The sequence below is a fragment of the Festucalex cinctus genome, chromosome 12, assembly GCF_051991245.1.
Source record: "Festucalex cinctus isolate MCC-2025b chromosome 12, RoL_Fcin_1.0, whole genome shotgun sequence".
Taxonomy (NCBI): Eukaryota; Metazoa; Chordata; class Actinopteri; order Syngnathiformes; family Syngnathidae; genus Festucalex; species Festucalex cinctus.
The window spans coordinates 23532069-23549801 of record NC_135422.1 but is presented as its reverse complement, the minus strand read 5'-3'; the positions used below and the strand labels follow the sequence as shown (position 1 = coordinate 23549801).

Here is a 17733-nt window from a genome sequence, read left to right as displayed (position 1 = left end):
ATCATATTGTGGAAAGAGTAAATGCACAGATGTGTTTTTTTCTTTTCTTAAGCAACAAAAAATAAAAACGTTTGAGCTCATAGTTATAGTTGCGAGTGGTACAAATTTTGACAGTTTGCAGAAGTGTATGATCCAATTGAAGTAAATTTCTTGACTGCACCAGACCCAAATTATGAAACGATTTTGAAACCCTGACTGCAGTATTTTTATTCATCTATTTATGTTTTCCTGAAAGAGAGGCACCTGTACCAGAAGATATAGTGTGTATTACACGTTCACTCCTGAAGGGGGCAGTAATGCACTGGAATCTACTAACAGTATGAACCGGAAGTTAAAGTTTATGCGACACGAGCTCCAAAAGATAGGACAGCGTTTGATCTGTTGTATTTGTTTTCATAGACGTGTTTTCTTTATTCTGCACATATTTTCCTCATATGACACCATTAACATTTGTTTTTGTATCCGGCCAAATTCGTCATAGTGTCGCTGTCTGCCGTCAAACACGCCGCTTAGCACTGAGGTCCAGTGTGAAAATGTGTCAAGTGGAAATGCTGAGATCGTTGCTGAATCAGCGGCTAAGTGCAGCCGTTGAAGAAGTATGTGGCGTTCTTGCAAGAACGATGGCAGAGTACGAGGAGGAACTTTCTCGGACAAAAGAGGAGAATGAACGTCAGCGTCGGATACTGGCCACTGTTTTCAAGCCGCAAGTTGTGTTTCACAGAGAAGGTTTGTGCATTATCCGATCGCGTCTTTATATCATGAGGACGAATAGATTTTCTTTGTTTTATTATTTTTTAATACGCGTTTAACATGTGACAGCATAGTGCACTAGTGGTTACCAACAGCCACACAGGCAAGTGGTTCAAGCACACTAAAATTTGCACAATGTAACTTATTCTCATATTAATTACTGTTGTATATTGAAGCCAAGGTTCAAATCATGTGTGTCCTCTTGTGTCCTGCAGAAAGTTCCAGTAAAGAATATCTAACCCCTGACCAACAGGAGTGGATCTCCAAGGTGGAAATGCAAGAGCCCGAGCCTCCCCGCATTAAAGAAGAAGAGAAGGCTGATATCAAGTTACCATTTACTGGTGTTCCTTTGAAGATTGATGATGAGGACGAAGAAGAAGGAGATGGAGACCACTGTGTGCAAATACAAGCCAACAGTCTCTTAGCTCCGCTATCAGATGGTGACAGCATAACGTCACACTCTCCTGACACTGATGACAAAAACTCTAAGAGTGATATGACAAATCACACCGGCAAGAAATGCTGGAAATGTTCTCATTGTGGGAAAACATTTCACTATAGCAGCGCTCTAATGAAACATATGAGAATGCACACAGGAGAGAAACCGTTCGTGTGTTCAGTTTGTGGCAAAAGATTTGCTCACAAGGGAAATTTGACGGCACACACAAGGACGCACACTGGAGAAAAACCATATTCCTGCTCAATCTGCAACAGAAGTTTTACTGGTAGCTCAGCGTTGATTAAACACATGAGGAGACACACCGGAGAAAAACCTTTTAGATGTTTGGTGTGCGGTAAAAGATACACACAAAATGAAACTCTGAAAGCTCACTCAAGAACGCACACTGGTGAGAAACCTTTTCCTTGCTTAGTCTGTCATAAAAGCTTTAGTTCACATTCATCACGTGCTCGACACAAAAAAACACACAGGGGAGAGAAAGTGTTGAGTTGAATTGTGTGCAATGACACATTCCCCCACAAGTATCAAGTCACAAATGTGTTGCAGTCAATGAAGCTGCAGCACTTTAAATACGTTGGAAAATGTGACTTTTGCATGTATTAAACATGAAAAGAACATGCTTGGTGGTTGTGCATTCCATGATAACATTGATGAGCAGGTCATGTTAAATAATTTTTCAAAGCTAAGACTATTTGGGGATCAAGCAAATTTATTTAACAAAAAAATGTAACTGTTACAAACCAAACAATTTTGCTTTCAAACGTTTAAACGTTATGTCTTCCCTCAGTTGTAAATGTATAATCATAACATAGACACACAATTGTCCCTACTTTTGGTTATTATTTATATTTTTGAACAAATTTCAATCAGAACTAATGGAAAATGCATATATTGAAATATACAACTTGTTCAACTTAAGTTACAAAACAGTTGTGTGACAATGAAAATAATGCTTGTAGATCTGTTAAAAGTGAAGACAAATTTTGGTACAGACAGTAAATAGAACAAAACCCAATTTGTTGATAAACTTGACATTATTTTTCTTATTTGACATCTAAAGTGATGTGGGCCTTGCATTCGACAGTTATGACATAAGGTTTTTTGTTTGTTTGTTTGTTTGTTTGTTTTTACTTCATGGCCTAAAATCTATTCACGACGCAGCGAAGATCAGAAACAACGAGAAGAAAAATGCCTCTTTATTTAAAAACAAAGTATTTTACATATGAAACGGCTTACATAAAGCACCTTCACAAGCTAGCACTATCCAGGTGGGTACTTTTTCTGTCAATATTGTGGACTTGTGGATATTGTCCATCACCATTTTGACATGAAATCGGAGATGGGCTACTGACCATGTGCTCACCTCATCTCTTATATCCAACTGGCAGCGTCCTGTTGTGGATGAAGGGAGCTTTACTTCGGCACACATAAGTCCACTTTTTTTTTTTTTAAATATAATGCTGCTGTAAGGTGTAAAAACAATTGCCATCTTGATAAAGTCACAAGTTGTTCACATCGTGTGCGTCACGCGGCTGTAAAACGGCTCTTTTGATTAACAGAATGGAAGCGGACATCTCAACTGACTAGAGGTCTTCAATTGGAATTATTTCTTTAGGAATGACATAAAAGTCTGCATGCAAACAGTAGCCGGATCTTTCATTGTTCCATAAATTCACTTAATTAAAATGAAGGCGATACTCTGACCTTTCACATTTTTAACTATAAATGTTTTGTACACTTTAAAATGATGAAAATGAAACGATTTGACCCCTCTAGTCGTCCTTGTTGAAACTGTTGATGGGTCATTAATTCAGAGGAATAATTCAAAGCACAAACAATCATAATTTTTTTTTTTTAAACCTTTAATGGGTTAAGCGAGATTACAGGATAGTAATAATAACTGCAGTAGATTACACAAACAATACAATAACACAAGTCATAAAAACTACATAAAATCAAATTGAACCAAAAAATTTGAATCGGCAATCATGTTGTGCAGTGTGAACGTAGCCTCAAAATCTTTTAGTTTACTTCAACTTCCGCAGTTTCATTAGTCCCGTCACACTTGTGTTTAATAAGCTTCTCCTTCCGAGAGAATTTCTTATCACAAGCACTGCAACTGAACCCTTTCTCGCCATTGTGTGTTCTGATGTGATATGTTAAAGTAATCTTTTGTGTGAATCGAAGGCCGCACACCGAGCAGGTGAAAGGTTTCTCTCCAGTGTGTATTCTCATGTGCGTCGACATATTTGACTTGATTGAGAAGCGCTGGCCGCACACGGAGCACGTAAAGGGTTTCTCGCCCGTGTGTGTTCTCATGTGTTGAGTCAATGCCGACCTCTCAGTAAATCCTCGACTGCAAAGTGAGCATGTAAAGGGTTTCTCTCCCGTGTGTGTTCTGATGTGTGTAATCAAGTTTTCCTTTTGGGCGAACCCTTTCCCGCAAACTGAGCAGACGAAAGGTTTCTCGCCAGTGTGCGTTCTCATGTGCACTTTCAAAATGTATTTGTCAACGCAAGCTTTGCCGCATTTGGAGCATTTAAAGTGCTCGTTGTCGGAGTGGTTTCGCATGTGTCTTTTCAGAGAATAATTGCTACCAAATGTTTTGTCACAATGTGAGCATTTGAAGCGTTTCTTATCATGGTGGCAGGTCAAATCTGTGTCGGGAGAGTGTGACTTTGGGTCGTCGGTATCTGACAGTGGAGCCAAAAGGCTGCCTGCTTGCGATCCTCCACAATCAGCTTCTTCTTCATCGTCGCTCTTCACAATGACACGGATCACTGCCGACTCCCGCAGTTTAAGATGATCCCCCTCCTCTTCCTCTTTAACATGGGGTGGATCTGGCTCCTGCTGCTCCATCCTGGGGCTCCACTCCTGCTGCTCAGGGGGAACATCTTCTTCACTGATGTCTGCAGAACACAAACACAACTTAATCTAAAAAAACACACACAAGGTTTTAACCCAGGAAAGCAGGAAACTGTGCACATGTGCTTTCACACAGCAACGCTGCTTACCGCAATCTGATAATTAGATGTCTAGTTCTCCAAAACAAGTCATCTATTCGGATGTAGATATGCACATAGAAGCAAAAGATCCAGGATGCTAATGCTAAATCGATTGTAATTACATCTCTGCTCTAAAACAAGTCATTTATTCAGAAGTAGAGCTGCAATTAGGAGCAAAAGGTACAGGAACTTTGCTATTTCTGACCTTGCTCATCTTTAATGTGAAATTCCCATCAAAGGCCTGGGCTTTCTCAGAAGACTTGGTCTGGCTCACAGCTTGAATTCAGCACACAAGGTCTTTTGACAAACGCAGCAGTTGCTGTCACGCTTACGCTAAACACAAGCTGCCTCGTGATCACAAACATGCAATTGCTTACACTCTCAAGGAACGCAGCATACAAGAATAACCTTGAAAATGCCACACAGGCTGCACGCAAAGACACTGTTATCCGATCACATGGAGCTTCCTACTGTGGTAAAGTTCCATTACTGACTGTTTGCGAAACCAATTAAAATTGATCATTTATGTTTTGTTTTTGTTGGGGGTTTTTTAGACCTGGCGTACTTGATAAACATACCAATTACTCCACCCTACATTATTTATGAGCCAAATGCTCTGATAAGTTTGTGACGTGTCATCATGTAAATCTGAAATATCTGCAAAAGGTATTTTTCTTTTTCTTTAAGTACACAATGCATATACAGTACTTACAGGAATAAAGTTAAACTTTGTTTTAAAAACACAATTCCTTTTTGTATAAAGGCATCTTAAAAAAAATAAAAGACTAAAATAAAAAGGGCATACTGTTATGAGAATAAATTCGTATTTTTGAAAATAGGCAATAAGTGTATCTGTCTATCAACAAACCTGGTCCGTGTAATTCAACTTGAGTCGTGTTGAGAGCGTCCAGCAGATGACGTTGTCGCTCGTTCTCTTCTTTGGTCCGACGAAGTTCCTCCTCGTACTCTTCTATCGTCCTTTCAAACACTACACATATTTCTTCAACGGCTGCATTTAGTCGTTGACTCAATAAGGCTCTCAACATTTCAACTTTGCACATTTTCACAATCGTTACTGGTCGTACTTGTGCGTCTCTTTTCTTTTGCTCGCATGCAAGCTAAGCTTGAAGCTAAGCTAGCTGGAGATGCTGCAAGTAAACCGAGATGAGTTTATCTGTGGCACGGAGATGGAACTGATGATGTTTTACTCCAGTACGTACAACGTCGTGGTTTCGGAGCGTGTGTCGAATCATTCAATTAGGCTTTGTTTTCTTCCTTCCTTTTCTTCCCTGATTGTGTGGCTGATTCGTCCTGCTGTCAAGCACGCTGCCTTTCGACTGTTTCGCATGCCAGTCCGGTAGGTGGCGGTAATACACAAAAAGTTGGTTAGTCAACCTCCATATATAATCCACGTGAAGAAGAAGAAGAGCTAAACCAAAATCGTTTTCATTAGCTTTCGTAGCAGTGTTATTCTTCACGTACTTCTCGTATATGATATGACTCCATCGACATTTCTTGTATCAGATCAAACTCGTCATAGTGTACTAATTTAGCTTGCTGCCTACCATTAAAGACGCCCCTAAGCACAGAGTTCCAGTGTGAAAATGTGTAAAGTCGAAATGCTGAGAGCGTTGCTGAATCAGCGACTACGTGCGGCCGTTGAAGAAGTTATTGGAGTTTTTGCAAGAACGTTAGCAGAGTACGAGGAGGAACTTTGTCGGACAAAAGAGGAGAATGAGCATCAGCGTCAGTTACTGGCCGCCGTTTTCAAGCCGCAAGTTGTGTTACACGGAGAGGGTTTGTGCATTATTCGAATCGTGTCTTAAATGTTTTAAATAATTAATCAGCAGGACGAGTACTTGTTTCATACGCGTTGAATGTCGGGCAGCATATATTGTGCACTAGTGGACACTGTCAGCCACCCGGTCGAGTGGTTCAGGCTTCTAATCTCAGTTTATGCCATCCTGTGTAAAGCTTGCACATTCATTTACTCGTTCTCATATTCAAAGTTTTTTTTTTTTATTGTTTCAGTCTTTACTGAGGTTGACTTTTCCAAACCATGTCGGTCTTCGTGTGTCTTGCAGAAAGTTCCAGTAAAGACTATCTTCCCGCTGAGCAACAGGAGTGGATCTCCAAGGTAGGATCACAGGAACCCGAGCATCCCCGCATTAAAGAGGAAGAGGATGACATCATCCAGTTGCCATTGACTGGTGTTCCTTTGAAGGTTGATGACGAGGCAGAAGAAGTTGATGGGGAGCACTGTGGACAATTACAGGCTGAGAGCCTCTTAGCTCCACTATCAGATACTGAAGATACAACATTACACTCTCCTGACACTGATGAGGAGGAACATTCTAGAGGTGATGTGACAGGTCACACAGACAAAAAACACTTGAAATGTTCTCAATGTGATAAAGCATTTCACTATAGCAGTGTTCTGATGCAACACATGAGAAGTCACACGGGAGAGAAACCATTCGTGTGTTCAGTCTGTGGGAAAAGATTCCCTTACAAGGGAAGTTTAACAGTGCACACAAGGACACACACTGGAGAAAAACCACATTCCTGCTCCACATGCAACAAAAGTTTTACTGATCGCACGGCATTGATTAAACACATGAGGACACACACCGGAGAAAAACCTTTTAGATGTTCGGTGTGCGGTAAAAGATACACACAAAACGAAAGTTTGAAAACTCACTCAAGAACGCACACTGACGAGAAACCTTTTTCTTGCTTAGTCTGTCATAAAAGCTTTGGGTCGCATTCGTCATATGCTCGACACAAGAAAACACACGAGAGAAAGTGTTGAGTTGAAGTGTGTGCAATGACACATTCCCTGACAAGACATAATTGTCATAATGAAAGTGCAGGACTTGAAAGACTTTGGAAAATGTGACTTTTGCTTGTATTAAACACTGAAAGAACATGCATGGTAGTTGTGGTTGTCTGTCATGAAGACTTTAATTATCAGGTTTATGTTAAGAAAAAATATTTGAAAATAAACATTTTCATGTTAAGGCTGAGATTATTTGTGGATTATAGAAAATTATTTCACTAGTAAAACTACTGTACTCTGATTTACAATCTAGCTAGTAGTAGGAGTAGTCATTTTGCTTTGAAGGTCTTAGACCAGTGTTTCATGCATTTTAGTCACAGGCCACATAACATCATCCCTCTATAGTTTGCAATAGAGGGTTGACTGATTTATGGCATCACCACCACAGTGGCCAAAACGTTCCTCATTAAAATTACACTGCACTAATACAATAACCACCAGGGGATGCTGGAACAACACAAATGGAATACAACCTTGCATTTTTAACCAATGTGTCGCTTTAAATGTCACATGATGTCGTGGAAATTTTAATGCCATGGTATTGTGATATTGTCTTTATGTTACCACATCTGCCTGATAGCGTTTGCGGTTCACAGAGGAAAAAAAAAAAAAAAAAAAAGGGTGGGAGTGTTACTGTTGCAGTATGTTTCCTCACTTTTGGTTATAATTGTAACAGTGTTAGCCTAACTACTGCATGACATCAGTAAGAAATATTAATGTCAAAGTCAATCTTCAGCTTGCCATGTTACTTTTCACAAAAGTGCTCAGGTTCAGGAGTGAGGAAAACACCGCTCATATGTTGATGAATTATTCAATTTAATTCTTCTCTCACAGGCGCTACATCAGTACTGCTGTGCCTGTCAGATACAATTGTGTCCAAAACAAGTTGTGGGTTTTGTTGTAGCAGACATTTAAGAAGCAAAAGTGACTAAAGTCAAAAGAATGATAAAATGCAATAAACTGGTTGGACCTTACAAGGACAAACTATAAGACTGTATTTTCCTTCAAATGTACTTGTAGTTGTATTCTTGAAATTCTCTGGCTAAAACGACTTCAAAAGACAAAGTTTAAAGAGACTTATTCTTTCTAATCATATTACAACTTTATTCTGTAAAAATGCTTTTTATGTACATTTATTCATGTAAGATTACAATTTTATATATATATATATGTGTGTGTATATTTATCATGACTCACTTCATATATCTAAAAGACCTCCCTACAGTATACACACATACTTGACACTGCATTTCTTCCTTCCAAATAATTGGAAGCCATTTATTTTCAAGCATAATGCTGTTAAATACGGCAAAAGTTGAGCTTGCTGACAAGGTTATAATGCTACAACATAAGTTTGACATGATATTTAAATGTCCGGGGATCATAGTTTGTGGTATATTTATTAATATTAATGTAGGCAATTCTGAACACTTTTAGGGTAGATCACTTAGTTGCACTATTTGTGGCAGGGCTCTGTCCCTATTTCCTTCTCCTTCACACACAGATGTTAAAGGGATAACTTGGTTGAGCCCACTCTATTGCTAACCAAAACAACAGCAGCTAATGACACTGAATGGTCACTGGTTACAAACTTGATTTTTATTAGGATCACATATACACGTTTACATCCTACAACACAAAGTTAAAGGTTATTCACAATGTAATCAAAGCTATTAAGATAGCATTTATCATATAATCACACATCGCAACTGAATGGTTTCTCACCAGAGTGTATTTCTATGTGTTTTGTGAAAGGACCCCTTTGAGAAAATTCTTTACCACAAATTGAGCAGGAGAAGCATTTTGCTCCAGCGTGCGTTCGCATGTGCTGAACTAATCCCGAGCGATCACTGAAATTTAATTTGCAGATGGCACACATGAAAGGTTTCTCTCCGGTGTGTGTTCTTGTGTGTGTCGTTAAATGTCCCCTTATAGAGAATGTTTTACCACAAAGTGAGCAGGCAAAAGGTTTCTCCCCTGTGTGTCTTCTCATGTGTTTACCCAAATTGGAGCGATCACTGAAAGTTACGTTGCAGACTGAACATGCAAAAGGTTTCTCTCCAGTGTGTGTCCTTGTGTGTTTAACCAGCGCTGAATGGTCGATGAAACTTTTCTTGCAGGTGGAGCAGGAATAGGGCTTGTCTCCAGTGTGAATTCTGGTGTGTGTTATTAAATGTGCCTTCTGAGAGAATCTTTTACCACAAACTGAGCACATGAATCGTCTATCTCCAGCGTGTATCCTCATGTGCACTCTCAAACTAGATTTGTTACCAAAGTTTTTGTGACATTGAGAACATTTCCAGTGTGTTTTGCCAGTGTGACACGTCATACCAGTTTTTGAGTTTTCATCATCAGAGTCAGGAGAGTGAGAGTGTGATAGTAGAGCCAAGTGGCTGTCTGCTTGTGATCCTCCACAGCGGCCTCCATCACCTGCTGCTGTCAAATGTTGACTTGAGATGCTTAGAGGCTCCGCTGCTCTATTCTCACCACTCTGACTTTTGTCTTCATCATATTCACTCTTCACAATGACACGAGAAAATGGCAACCCCAGCAATTGACGATGCTCTCGCTCCTCTTCCTGTTTCATTAGGAAGGGGTCTGCCCGTGCCCTCTCCTCCTCTTCCCCTTGATGTTGGGAAGGCTCTGCCTCCTGCTGTTCCACCCTGAAGTTCCACTCCTGCTGCTCAAGTGGAAGATTTTCTTCACTGACGTCTGCGGGACACAAAAATAAATATTGTTACGAAAGTAACATTTCTCCAAAACATTTCATACACAAGGTTGTCTTTGAAAATGTACATTGACATATTCATTTGCATTTCCCCCATTGAACCCAATCACAATGATTGTGTCAATGGTGGAGACAATTCACAAAATGCATTGTAAATATCTATATCTATACATATATATACATACATACATATACATACATATATCTATATATACATACATATATATATATATATATATATATATATATATATATATATATATATATATATATATATATATTTATTATTTATTTTATTTTTTTAAAGTCTACATGCCCCTGTTTTTGCAATATAAAAGATGAGACAAATAATTTCTAAAATCTTTACCACCACGAATGTGATCTACCACCTGTACAACTCCGATTAAAAAAAAAAAATGGAGAGGGCCGTAAAAAAAAAAGATATTGCGGTTTGTTTTTCAGCTTTGCGCACAACCATGAGGATGTCATTCACACATGTGAAAAGGGAGTCAACCGACACCTGACACCAATTAATGTCAGTCAGTCATTAGTATTAGCACAAAACCTCCAGGTTTGTTAGAAAGGTAAAGATCTTGAGGAACTTAATCGTTCATTATGACACTAACACAAAACACACATCCAAATCAACAAACGAATGTCTTTCCAAGTTAAGGTTTTGAGCCAGCAGCCAGAGTCCAGACCTGAATCACATTGAACATCTGTAGGCTGACCGGAAGAGGTCAGTGCACAGGAAATGCCTTCGTAATTAGGCAGATTTGGGCTATCAAATCAATAATTCAAAAATCGATAAGCATCAGAACAAAACAATTGAGTAGGCATCCAATACGACAACCGCGTTCACAGGCGTGTGAAACCAAATTTAAATGCGTTGAAAACGATGAAGATGACAAACCCGCTCTGTGTGGTTCATCTTGAGGCCTGAAAAGAGCGTCCAGTAGTTGACGTTGTCGCTCGTTCTCCTCTTTTGTCCGACAAAGTTCCTCCTCGTACTCTGCGATCGTCCTTGCAAGAACTCCAAATATTTCTTCGACGGCCGCACTCAGACGTGCATTCAGCATCGCTCTCAGCATTTCGACTTTACACATTTCCACACGATATTAACAACATATACTCACACGCAAACTCTACGCAGTGGTGTGTTGATAACTGAACAAACGCCTCTCTTTGATAGATGCTAGCAAGCTAAGCTAACTCAATGGAGTTGGAGATATTATAAAATCCAACAAGAAGAATTGATTGGATCGGATACGATAATTTAATTAAAGCTATTTTACTCCTGTTAAGTAACGACGAGGCGCTCTGTGTCGAAGCTTCCGTACATTGAAGAATGATTACTAGTGAAGCGCGTATGGTAAGACATATAAAATACCGTAACCGGAAGTAAACCAGCGAAAGGGGAATTCTACGGCATTTCTATTTGGACAAACTACGTGCAATTCCTGCAGACTAGACCGTTTGTTAATTATAGTGCGTTAGTGCCTCCTGCAGGTGTGGAAATGTCATTCCCCACTTGACCTATTTCTTCTACTTTGCGTTCAATTAGGCCTACTACAAAATGAGTCATGGTAGACCTTGTTTACAGACCATCCCCTTACCAGTACTTTACAAAACGTTTGCAACTTTGCGTGGTTGACTATTTATATTTTTGCTAGCAGTACTGTACTAGAAAATGAATATGAGGCTGACAAGTGTCCAGAGATTCACTCTACTGTACTGTATAGTCATCAAACGAATGGATAGAAAATGTTTAATTCTAGACTAAATACAATTATGATAAATGAGTACTATTAGAATAAAATGTTCGTTTCATTAACACAAGTACGCAAGAAAAAGTTGTGTGGCGAGATTTCCATCTAGCAGACACATCAGAAAGATGTAAGTGTGCCCATTTTTAGTGTCGGAGTAATCAAGTGGTGAATCTATTTTCACAAGAGGGGGAAAAAATGTGTGCTGGAAGAGTTGAAAGGAGGTTCATGGTATAACACACATTTGATAGTTGTGCCTTTGCTGAATTTGATTGCATCTTTACTGTATATTTGAACAGTGTAGCACTAAAAACACATGTAGAGAGTCAATTTCACAATATGCACTTGTTCCTATGGAATTGAGGTTCTATTAATTTAACCCATTTTTATTCTGTTTTTAATAGAGAAAATAGCATTCTATAAAAACATAGCTGAGCTGATACTGAGACATTTTCAAAACTTTATGTACGCAAACTTTACCGTGGTTTGACAAGTATAGTCATGTACATACGACAATGACGAGCATTCATGGCATCCCTTAGACACTACATTTATATGCATACATCATTTACAAGTTGATATTTTTTCATCGTTTTGGTAAACTAATACAACTGTAAACTGTAATCATGTTACCCTGTTGCATGAGTTTGACCAGATATGTAGTATACCTTATCAAAGTGCAGCTTTGAGTGAATCTTGTCCACAAACTAAGCAGATGGTTTCTTCCCAGTGTGTGTTCTCACGTGTTGTCCCAGATTTGAATGAACATTAAAACTTGGGGTGTACACCGCGCATGCAAAACGTTTGCCCCCGTTGTGCGTTTTCCTGTGTTGAATCAAAGCAGAACGATCACCAAAGCGTTTGCTGCAGAGTGAGCATGAAAACGGTTTCTCGCCAGTGTGCGTTCTTGTGTGCGTTATCAAGTTGGCCTTCTGAGAGAATCTTTTCCCGCAAACTGAGCACATGAATGGCTTCTCTCCTGTGTGAACCATCATGTGCCTTCTCAGATTCCTCCTGTCGCCAAGGGTTCTCCCACATTGAGAGCATTTCCAGTATTCTTTGCCGGCTGTGTGACTTTTCATGTGCCTTGCCAAAGTATACTTGGTACCAAATGTTTTGTCACATTGAGAGCACTTGAACTTTGTGTTGTTAGTGTGCCATGCCGTATCACCTTTAGTGTGTGATGTTTTATTGCCCCCATCTGATAGTGGAGCTAACAGGCTGTCTGCTTGGGATTCTCCACGGTGGTCTCCATCACCTTCTGTTGTTACACGTTGACTTGAGCTACTGCTTGGTGGCTGCATCCATCTGCTCTGCTCACTTTGATGGTGAAGAAGCTGTGACTGCTGCTCATCATCCTCACTCTTGAAAGGAACACAAGTCAATGGCAACTCGGCGATGTCGGCCTCCTCCTCTTCCTCTTTAACATGCACGACCTCTGGATCCTGCTGGTCCACCCTGGAGCCCCACTCTTGTTGCTCAGGGTGAAGGTCTTCCTCACTGACATCTGCAGGACACAAGAAGACACATAATTAGTGAAGTTCAGCCTTGCTCAGTTAAGGTAACATAATTATTTCATGGTCATGCACATGATTGCTTTAAGTATATACTGTTAAGTAATATTAATGACTGCATTTGTGTAAAACAAAAAAAAATGTATATCTTAATTACAACAATATATAACAGACATACACAAGTAGCATTATTAAAACAGGACAATTTAATCCTTTGCAGTGTAAATTAAATTAATATCGGACACAGTTGAGGTTAAGAGGTTAGAATTGTCCTCAAAAACTACTATAGATTCTCATTTGGCCCCTTTGAAAAATTAATTGCCCACCCCTGTTCCAAGTTGTCAAACTCCGGGCCAAGTACAAAGCATGCCTGTTTATAGTTCAGCCATTTTCGTTCGATATTAGGATCAATGTGTGGAGAACACCACATTGTTTTCTTAGTCCAATTTGGATGTCACAAGTTTTGTACTTATCAACCATTCAAAGGACTACCATGATTATATCAACGAGGAAGATGAATTAAAAATAAAAATTGTTTAACAAACAGTCCCATGCCAATTTAATTTACATTACATGGACCATAACTATTGATTCTCAATGTGCTACTTTTGATTGGCCAAAAGAAAGAATGAAAAAATGAAGAGAACACCGTTGGGGGTGTATTGACTCAAACACAATACTATAATTCAAGGGGTAAATGTGCTTCTGACAGTGCTTAGGCTGGCTCTGAACGTTTACCACCAGTTCAGTTGTGATTTACTTGTACTATTATTAATGGGGACAACGTCGACCCCCAGTTCCCGGATGTTCCACTTAACGTGGATTGAGAAGCAATTATAATTAATATAAATCTCGATATAAACAAACCTGCTGCAAGTGTCTCAGCTTGAGGCCTGAAAACGGCGTCCAGTAGTTGACGTTGTCTCTCGTTCTCCTCTTTTGTCCGACAAAGTTCATCCTCGTACTCTGCTATCGTTCTCGCCAAAAGTCCAAAAATTTCGTCGACGGCCGCACTTAGTCGCCGATTTAGCAACGCCTTCAGCATTTCTACTTTGCACATTTTCACAGACTTTGCACTCAACTTGCTCACTTCCGCGTCTCTTTGTTCGCAGCTAGCAAGATAAGCTAAGCTAAGATGCGCTAACTGGAGAAGCTTCGAAGTGCAACGAGACTGCGCGAATTAATCAACTGAATTGTTAGTCAGTCAACTTAACTGGAGTAATCGCCTACTGTCTGGCTGCACATTCTGTGTCGAGACTCGTTGGTGCGTCAAATAATGCAATAAGTTTATTAGGAAAGCGTTGAAGGAGGCTTGTTCTGTCGTAGAGACGATGACGCTGCCGATGACGCACATCACTCAGGCTTCTTTGATCTTCAAAGAGATCAAACGTGTCGACGTCATTTTTAATTATATATTTTTGTTTAAACATGACTATCAAAGAGATGTTGAAAATGACTAAAGACATGTGACGTAGTTCACCAGCATTCGGCTTTTAAGTGGCGTTAGATCACCCTCCCCCCCACCCCCCCACCCCCCACGCCCCCCCCCCCCCCACGCCCCCCCCCCCCCCATGTTTCCTTCGGGCGACAGACTAGACACTTACTACCTCTACCAGATGTGGAGGTGTTATTAAACGCTTGAAACGTATTTAAGACAACCAGAACAGTCCAAACAATGAACACTACAGCGCAATTCAACATTTTATTAACATAAAGGTTTTTTTTTTTTAAATGAAAAAAGACGAACACAGAAACTTAGTAAAACGTATATTAAACAGTCCAACAAATGTGAACCAATATAAAATAACAGTACTACTTTCGAGCTTTGAGTCTTCATGAAGGGTTTAGCAGGCATGCATGCAAAACAAAAAACATTACCTTAGGCTTGTTCCCACATTCCAAATACAAGCACGTTAAGTTGCATATCTTCATATCCCAAATTGATATTGCATAACCATTTGGATATGCAATATACAAGTAAATCCTCACTTCCTGAATGGAACAAAGGTAAAGCCATGGTTGCAGTTCATACCTGGAGAACATGTGTTACAAGTTGCCATTACATGAGTTTGTAGTTACAATTCCCATTACACTAAGTTATTAGGATGCAATCAATATGAGTGGTGTGGAATGGTAAGGCACGTCATGTGGGAATTTATTTCATAGCTTTCCATTCTGACCCATAAAAATAGTTCTCGAAGTGGTTAAATCATATTGAGACTTTCCACACATCCACATGGTTTAATGCAACTGACACTTTATGTAGAACAATAAAACAGCTCCAACACATTACTTATTGAAAGAGTTCTTGGAGAAGAGCTTCAAAAAACATATACATAAAGACATTCATAGAGGCTAAAGAATATGCCTTTGTTTAGTTTTTTTCCAATGCCTATTAACCTGAACATTTTTTTGCTCACAACGCAAAAAACAAACAAACAAAAAAACAAAACAGCAGAACGCCTTGCATCCATTGCACTCGTATCTCAAGGTGCAACTATAAGTTCACTCATGAGTCAAATAAAAAATGTGACACTTAATTACAACATATGGGATCAATGTCAGCGGGTTCGGCCTCCATAATACATATTGAACAATTATCACAACCTCATATTGATTTAGCGGAGTATATTTTCCTAAATAAATACAAAGGATGCACCCGTCTCTGTCTGCCGTTTTTTCTGTAGCTCCACAGCACACCATGGAACACATTACAGTACTTTTCTAGTAACCATGTTTGGTCCCTACTTGGACAGGGATTGATTTAAAACACACCGTTAAAAGTTCATTAAGTTTGTTTGTAACTTCATTTCTTACCACTACACTTGTGTTTGTTAAGGTTGTCCTTCCGAGTGAATTTCTTATCGCATACACTACAACTGAACACTTTGTCACCCGTGTGTGTTCGTTGGTGGCGAGTACAAGTTGAATAAGCACTAAAACTTTTGTTACAAATTAAACAAGAAAATGGTTTTTCACCCGTATGTGTCCTTGTGTGTACCTTTAAAAATGCTTTCTGAGAGAACTTTTTCCCACACACCGAACAGGAAAATGGTTTTTCACCAGTGTGTGTTCTCATGTGCACTTTCAAATATTCTTTTTGGCTTAGTCTCATCCCACAAACTGTGCAGGGAAAAGGTTTCTCGCCTGTGTGTGTTCTCGTGTGTTTTATCAAATGTACCTTTTGATTGAATCTTTTACCACAAAATGAACAATTGAATGTTTTCTCTCCTTTGTGAATCATCATGTGTCTTTTAAGAGTGGCTGTGTTGATGAAAGTTTTTTCACACTGTGAGCATTTAATGTGCGTGTCATCGATGTGACATGTCATATCACCTTTTGAGTGTTCATCATGATCAGTGTCAGGAGAGTGTGATGTTGTGTTGTCGCTATCTGACAGTGGAGCTAAGAGGCTGTCTACTTGTGATCCTCCACCTTTTGTTGTCACGCGTTGACTTGAGCTGCTTTGAGCCTTCGCCACTCTATCCCCAATATTTTGATTGGGACCAAGCTGTGACCAATGCCCATTGTCATCATTTTCATTGTTCACAAGGATGCCAGTCAATGGAAAGTTGGTGACATCAGCCTCTTCCTCTTTGATAGAAAGGGGCTCTTCCTCTTTAACATGGAGGAGCTCTGGCTCCTGTTGATCTATCCTGAAGTTCCATTCTTTCTGCTTAGGATGAAGATCATCTTCACTGATACCTGCAGGATGACAAAGACACATGGTGTAGCCAAGTCTAGCTTCCCTCAGTCAATATCAACTTTTGATTTTTTGCTTGATTTTTATAATGGTAAATATAATCAAGTATAGTGTAATTGGTTAAAATGGTTAAAAATGCACGATGAATGCGGCCTATATAGTAATAAAGGTTGCAAAAATGTAAAAGTCAGTGCATTTGTTTTTGGGCATGAAGAAAAATTATTAAAAAATACTTTAGCTGCATAATAACACGTGGATGCTTCTCGGCATTTACATAATACACTGAGATATTGTTTAGAACGCAAATAGTAGTTGAAGTAGAAGAGAACAAACCTGTATTATGGAACTCAACCTGAGGCTTGAAAACAGCGTCCAGCAGCTGACGTTGTCTCTCGTTCTCCTCTTTTGTTCGGCAAAGTTCCTCCTCGTACTCTGCTATCGTTCTCTCAAACACTACAAATATTTCTTCGACGGCCGCACTTAGACGTTGATTTAGCAACGCTCTCAAGATTTCGATTTTACACATTTTCACACGATAATCACAACAATTTTCACTCACACTTGATCTCCTCTTATCGAGACGATGCTAACTTCCGCGTCTCACTGTTCCTAGCTAGTTAAGGCTAAGCTAGCTGGAGAAGCTTCACAAATGTACCGAGACGAGTTTATTCCGCCACAAACAATTTCATTCTGTTTTACGATAGATATATTTAGAATAAACTATTACGGTTGCAACAACGCTGCACACGTCTTTTTTTTTTTTTTTCTTCCGGCAGAAAAAAAAATTACGACTGTCCATTACTGCCTCTGTCAGGTGTGGAGTGGCATTACACGCGTAAATGACCACAAATAAGTGAAGCTTGGCGTGTATTCTGTATTCTATTCTGTTTAAAAAAAAATGTGCTTGTATTGTGTTGTCATGATTAAATTGCCAATGTCCCTGATAAAGCACACTTCCAAAGAAGTTG

At 39.5% G+C, this 17733-nt stretch overlaps 5 protein-coding genes across 6 annotated transcripts; 2 read left to right on the top strand and 3 right to left on the bottom strand.

Annotated features, from left to right (window-relative positions):
* The first annotated feature begins 134 nt into the window (after positions 1 to 134).
* LOC144031845 (uncharacterized) lies at positions 135 to 1813 on the top strand. The gene is given in 2 exon segments (XM_077539316.1): positions 135 to 726; positions 966 to 1813. Coding segments are annotated over 2 exon segments (1140 nt in total). The 5' UTR covers positions 135 to 434.
* Positions 1814 to 3044: 1231 nt separating this feature from the next.
* LOC144032147 (uncharacterized) lies at positions 3045 to 5769 on the bottom strand. The gene is made up of 2 exons (XM_077539847.1): positions 5084 to 5769; positions 3045 to 4119 (listed from the first exon to the last, which is right to left on the bottom strand). Exons 1-2 carry the CDS (start codon positions 5274 to 5276, stop codon positions 3233 to 3235), a joined length of 1080 nt encoding a protein of 359 aa, XP_077395973.1. The 5' UTR covers positions 5277 to 5769; the 3' UTR covers positions 3045 to 3232.
* Positions 5141 to 7599, top strand: LOC144032151 (uncharacterized). Its single transcript, XM_077539853.1, has 2 exons — positions 5141 to 6012; positions 6300 to 7599. Exons 1-2 carry the CDS (start codon positions 5820 to 5822, stop codon positions 7025 to 7027), a joined length of 921 nt encoding a protein of 306 aa, XP_077395979.1. The 5' UTR covers positions 5141 to 5819; the 3' UTR covers positions 7028 to 7599.
* A 1035-nt stretch (positions 7600 to 8634) lies between these two features.
* On the bottom strand, positions 8635 to 17514 carry LOC144032136 (uncharacterized). Of its 2 annotated transcripts, none has more exons than XM_077539826.1 (3): positions 17099 to 17514; positions 16399 to 16767; positions 8635 to 9766 (listed from the first exon to the last, which is right to left on the bottom strand). In XM_077539826.1, the coding sequence occupies exons 1-3, from the start codon at positions 17289 to 17291 to the stop codon at positions 8751 to 8753; spliced, it is 1578 nt and encodes a 525-aa protein (XP_077395952.1). In that variant the 5' UTR covers positions 17292 to 17514; the 3' UTR covers positions 8635 to 8750. The 2 variants fall into 2 exon arrangements, with proteins under 2 accessions (XP_077395952.1, XP_077395953.1); XM_077539827.1 differs by having other exon boundaries at positions 16498 to 16767.
* Positions 11996 to 14473, bottom strand: LOC144032149 (uncharacterized). Its single transcript, XM_077539850.1, has 2 exons — positions 13930 to 14473; positions 11996 to 13055 (listed from the first exon to the last, which is right to left on the bottom strand). Exons 1-2 carry the CDS (start codon positions 14120 to 14122, stop codon positions 12256 to 12258), a joined length of 993 nt encoding a protein of 330 aa, XP_077395976.1. The 5' UTR covers positions 14123 to 14473; the 3' UTR covers positions 11996 to 12255.
* Positions 17515 to 17733: the final 219 nt, after the last annotated feature.

What these genes read in the sequence shown, in the direction of transcription:
- LOC144032136 (XM_077539826.1), bottom strand. Translation starts at nt 17,291, where the DNA reads ATGTGTAAAATCGAAATCTTGAGAGCGTTGCTAAATCAACGTCTAAGT. An exon ending in GGTTGAGTTCCATAATACAG is followed by an intron (nt 16,768 to 17,098) that starts GTTTGTTCTCTT and finishes GTCATCCTGCAG; the next exon opens with GTATCAGTGAAGATGATCTT. An exon ending in TCATGATGAACACTCAAAAG is followed by an intron (nt 9,767 to 16,398) that starts GTGATATGACAT and finishes TGTGTCCCGCAG; the next exon opens with ACGTCAGTGAAGAAAATCTT.
- LOC144032149 (XM_077539850.1), bottom strand. Translation starts at nt 14,122, where the DNA reads ATGTGCAAAGTAGAAATGCTGAAGGCGTTGCTAAATCGGCGACTAAGT. An exon ending in AGCTGAGACACTTGCAGCAG is followed by an intron (nt 13,056 to 13,929) that starts GTTTGTTTATAT and finishes TGTGTCCTGCAG; the next exon opens with ATGTCAGTGAGGAAGACCTT.
- LOC144032151 (XM_077539853.1), top strand. Translation starts at nt 5,820, where the DNA reads ATGTGTAAAGTCGAAATGCTGAGAGCGTTGCTGAATCAGCGACTACGT. An exon ending in AGTTGTGTTACACGGAGAGG is followed by an intron (nt 6,013 to 6,299) that starts GTTTGTGCATTA and finishes TGTGTCTTGCAG; the next exon opens with AAAGTTCCAGTAAAGACTAT.
- LOC144032147 (XM_077539847.1), bottom strand. Translation starts at nt 5,276, where the DNA reads ATGTGCAAAGTTGAAATGTTGAGAGCCTTATTGAGTCAACGACTAAAT. An exon ending in AGTTGAATTACACGGACCAG is followed by an intron (nt 4,120 to 5,083) that starts GTTTGTTGATAG and finishes TGTGTTCTGCAG; the next exon opens with ACATCAGTGAAGAAGATGTT.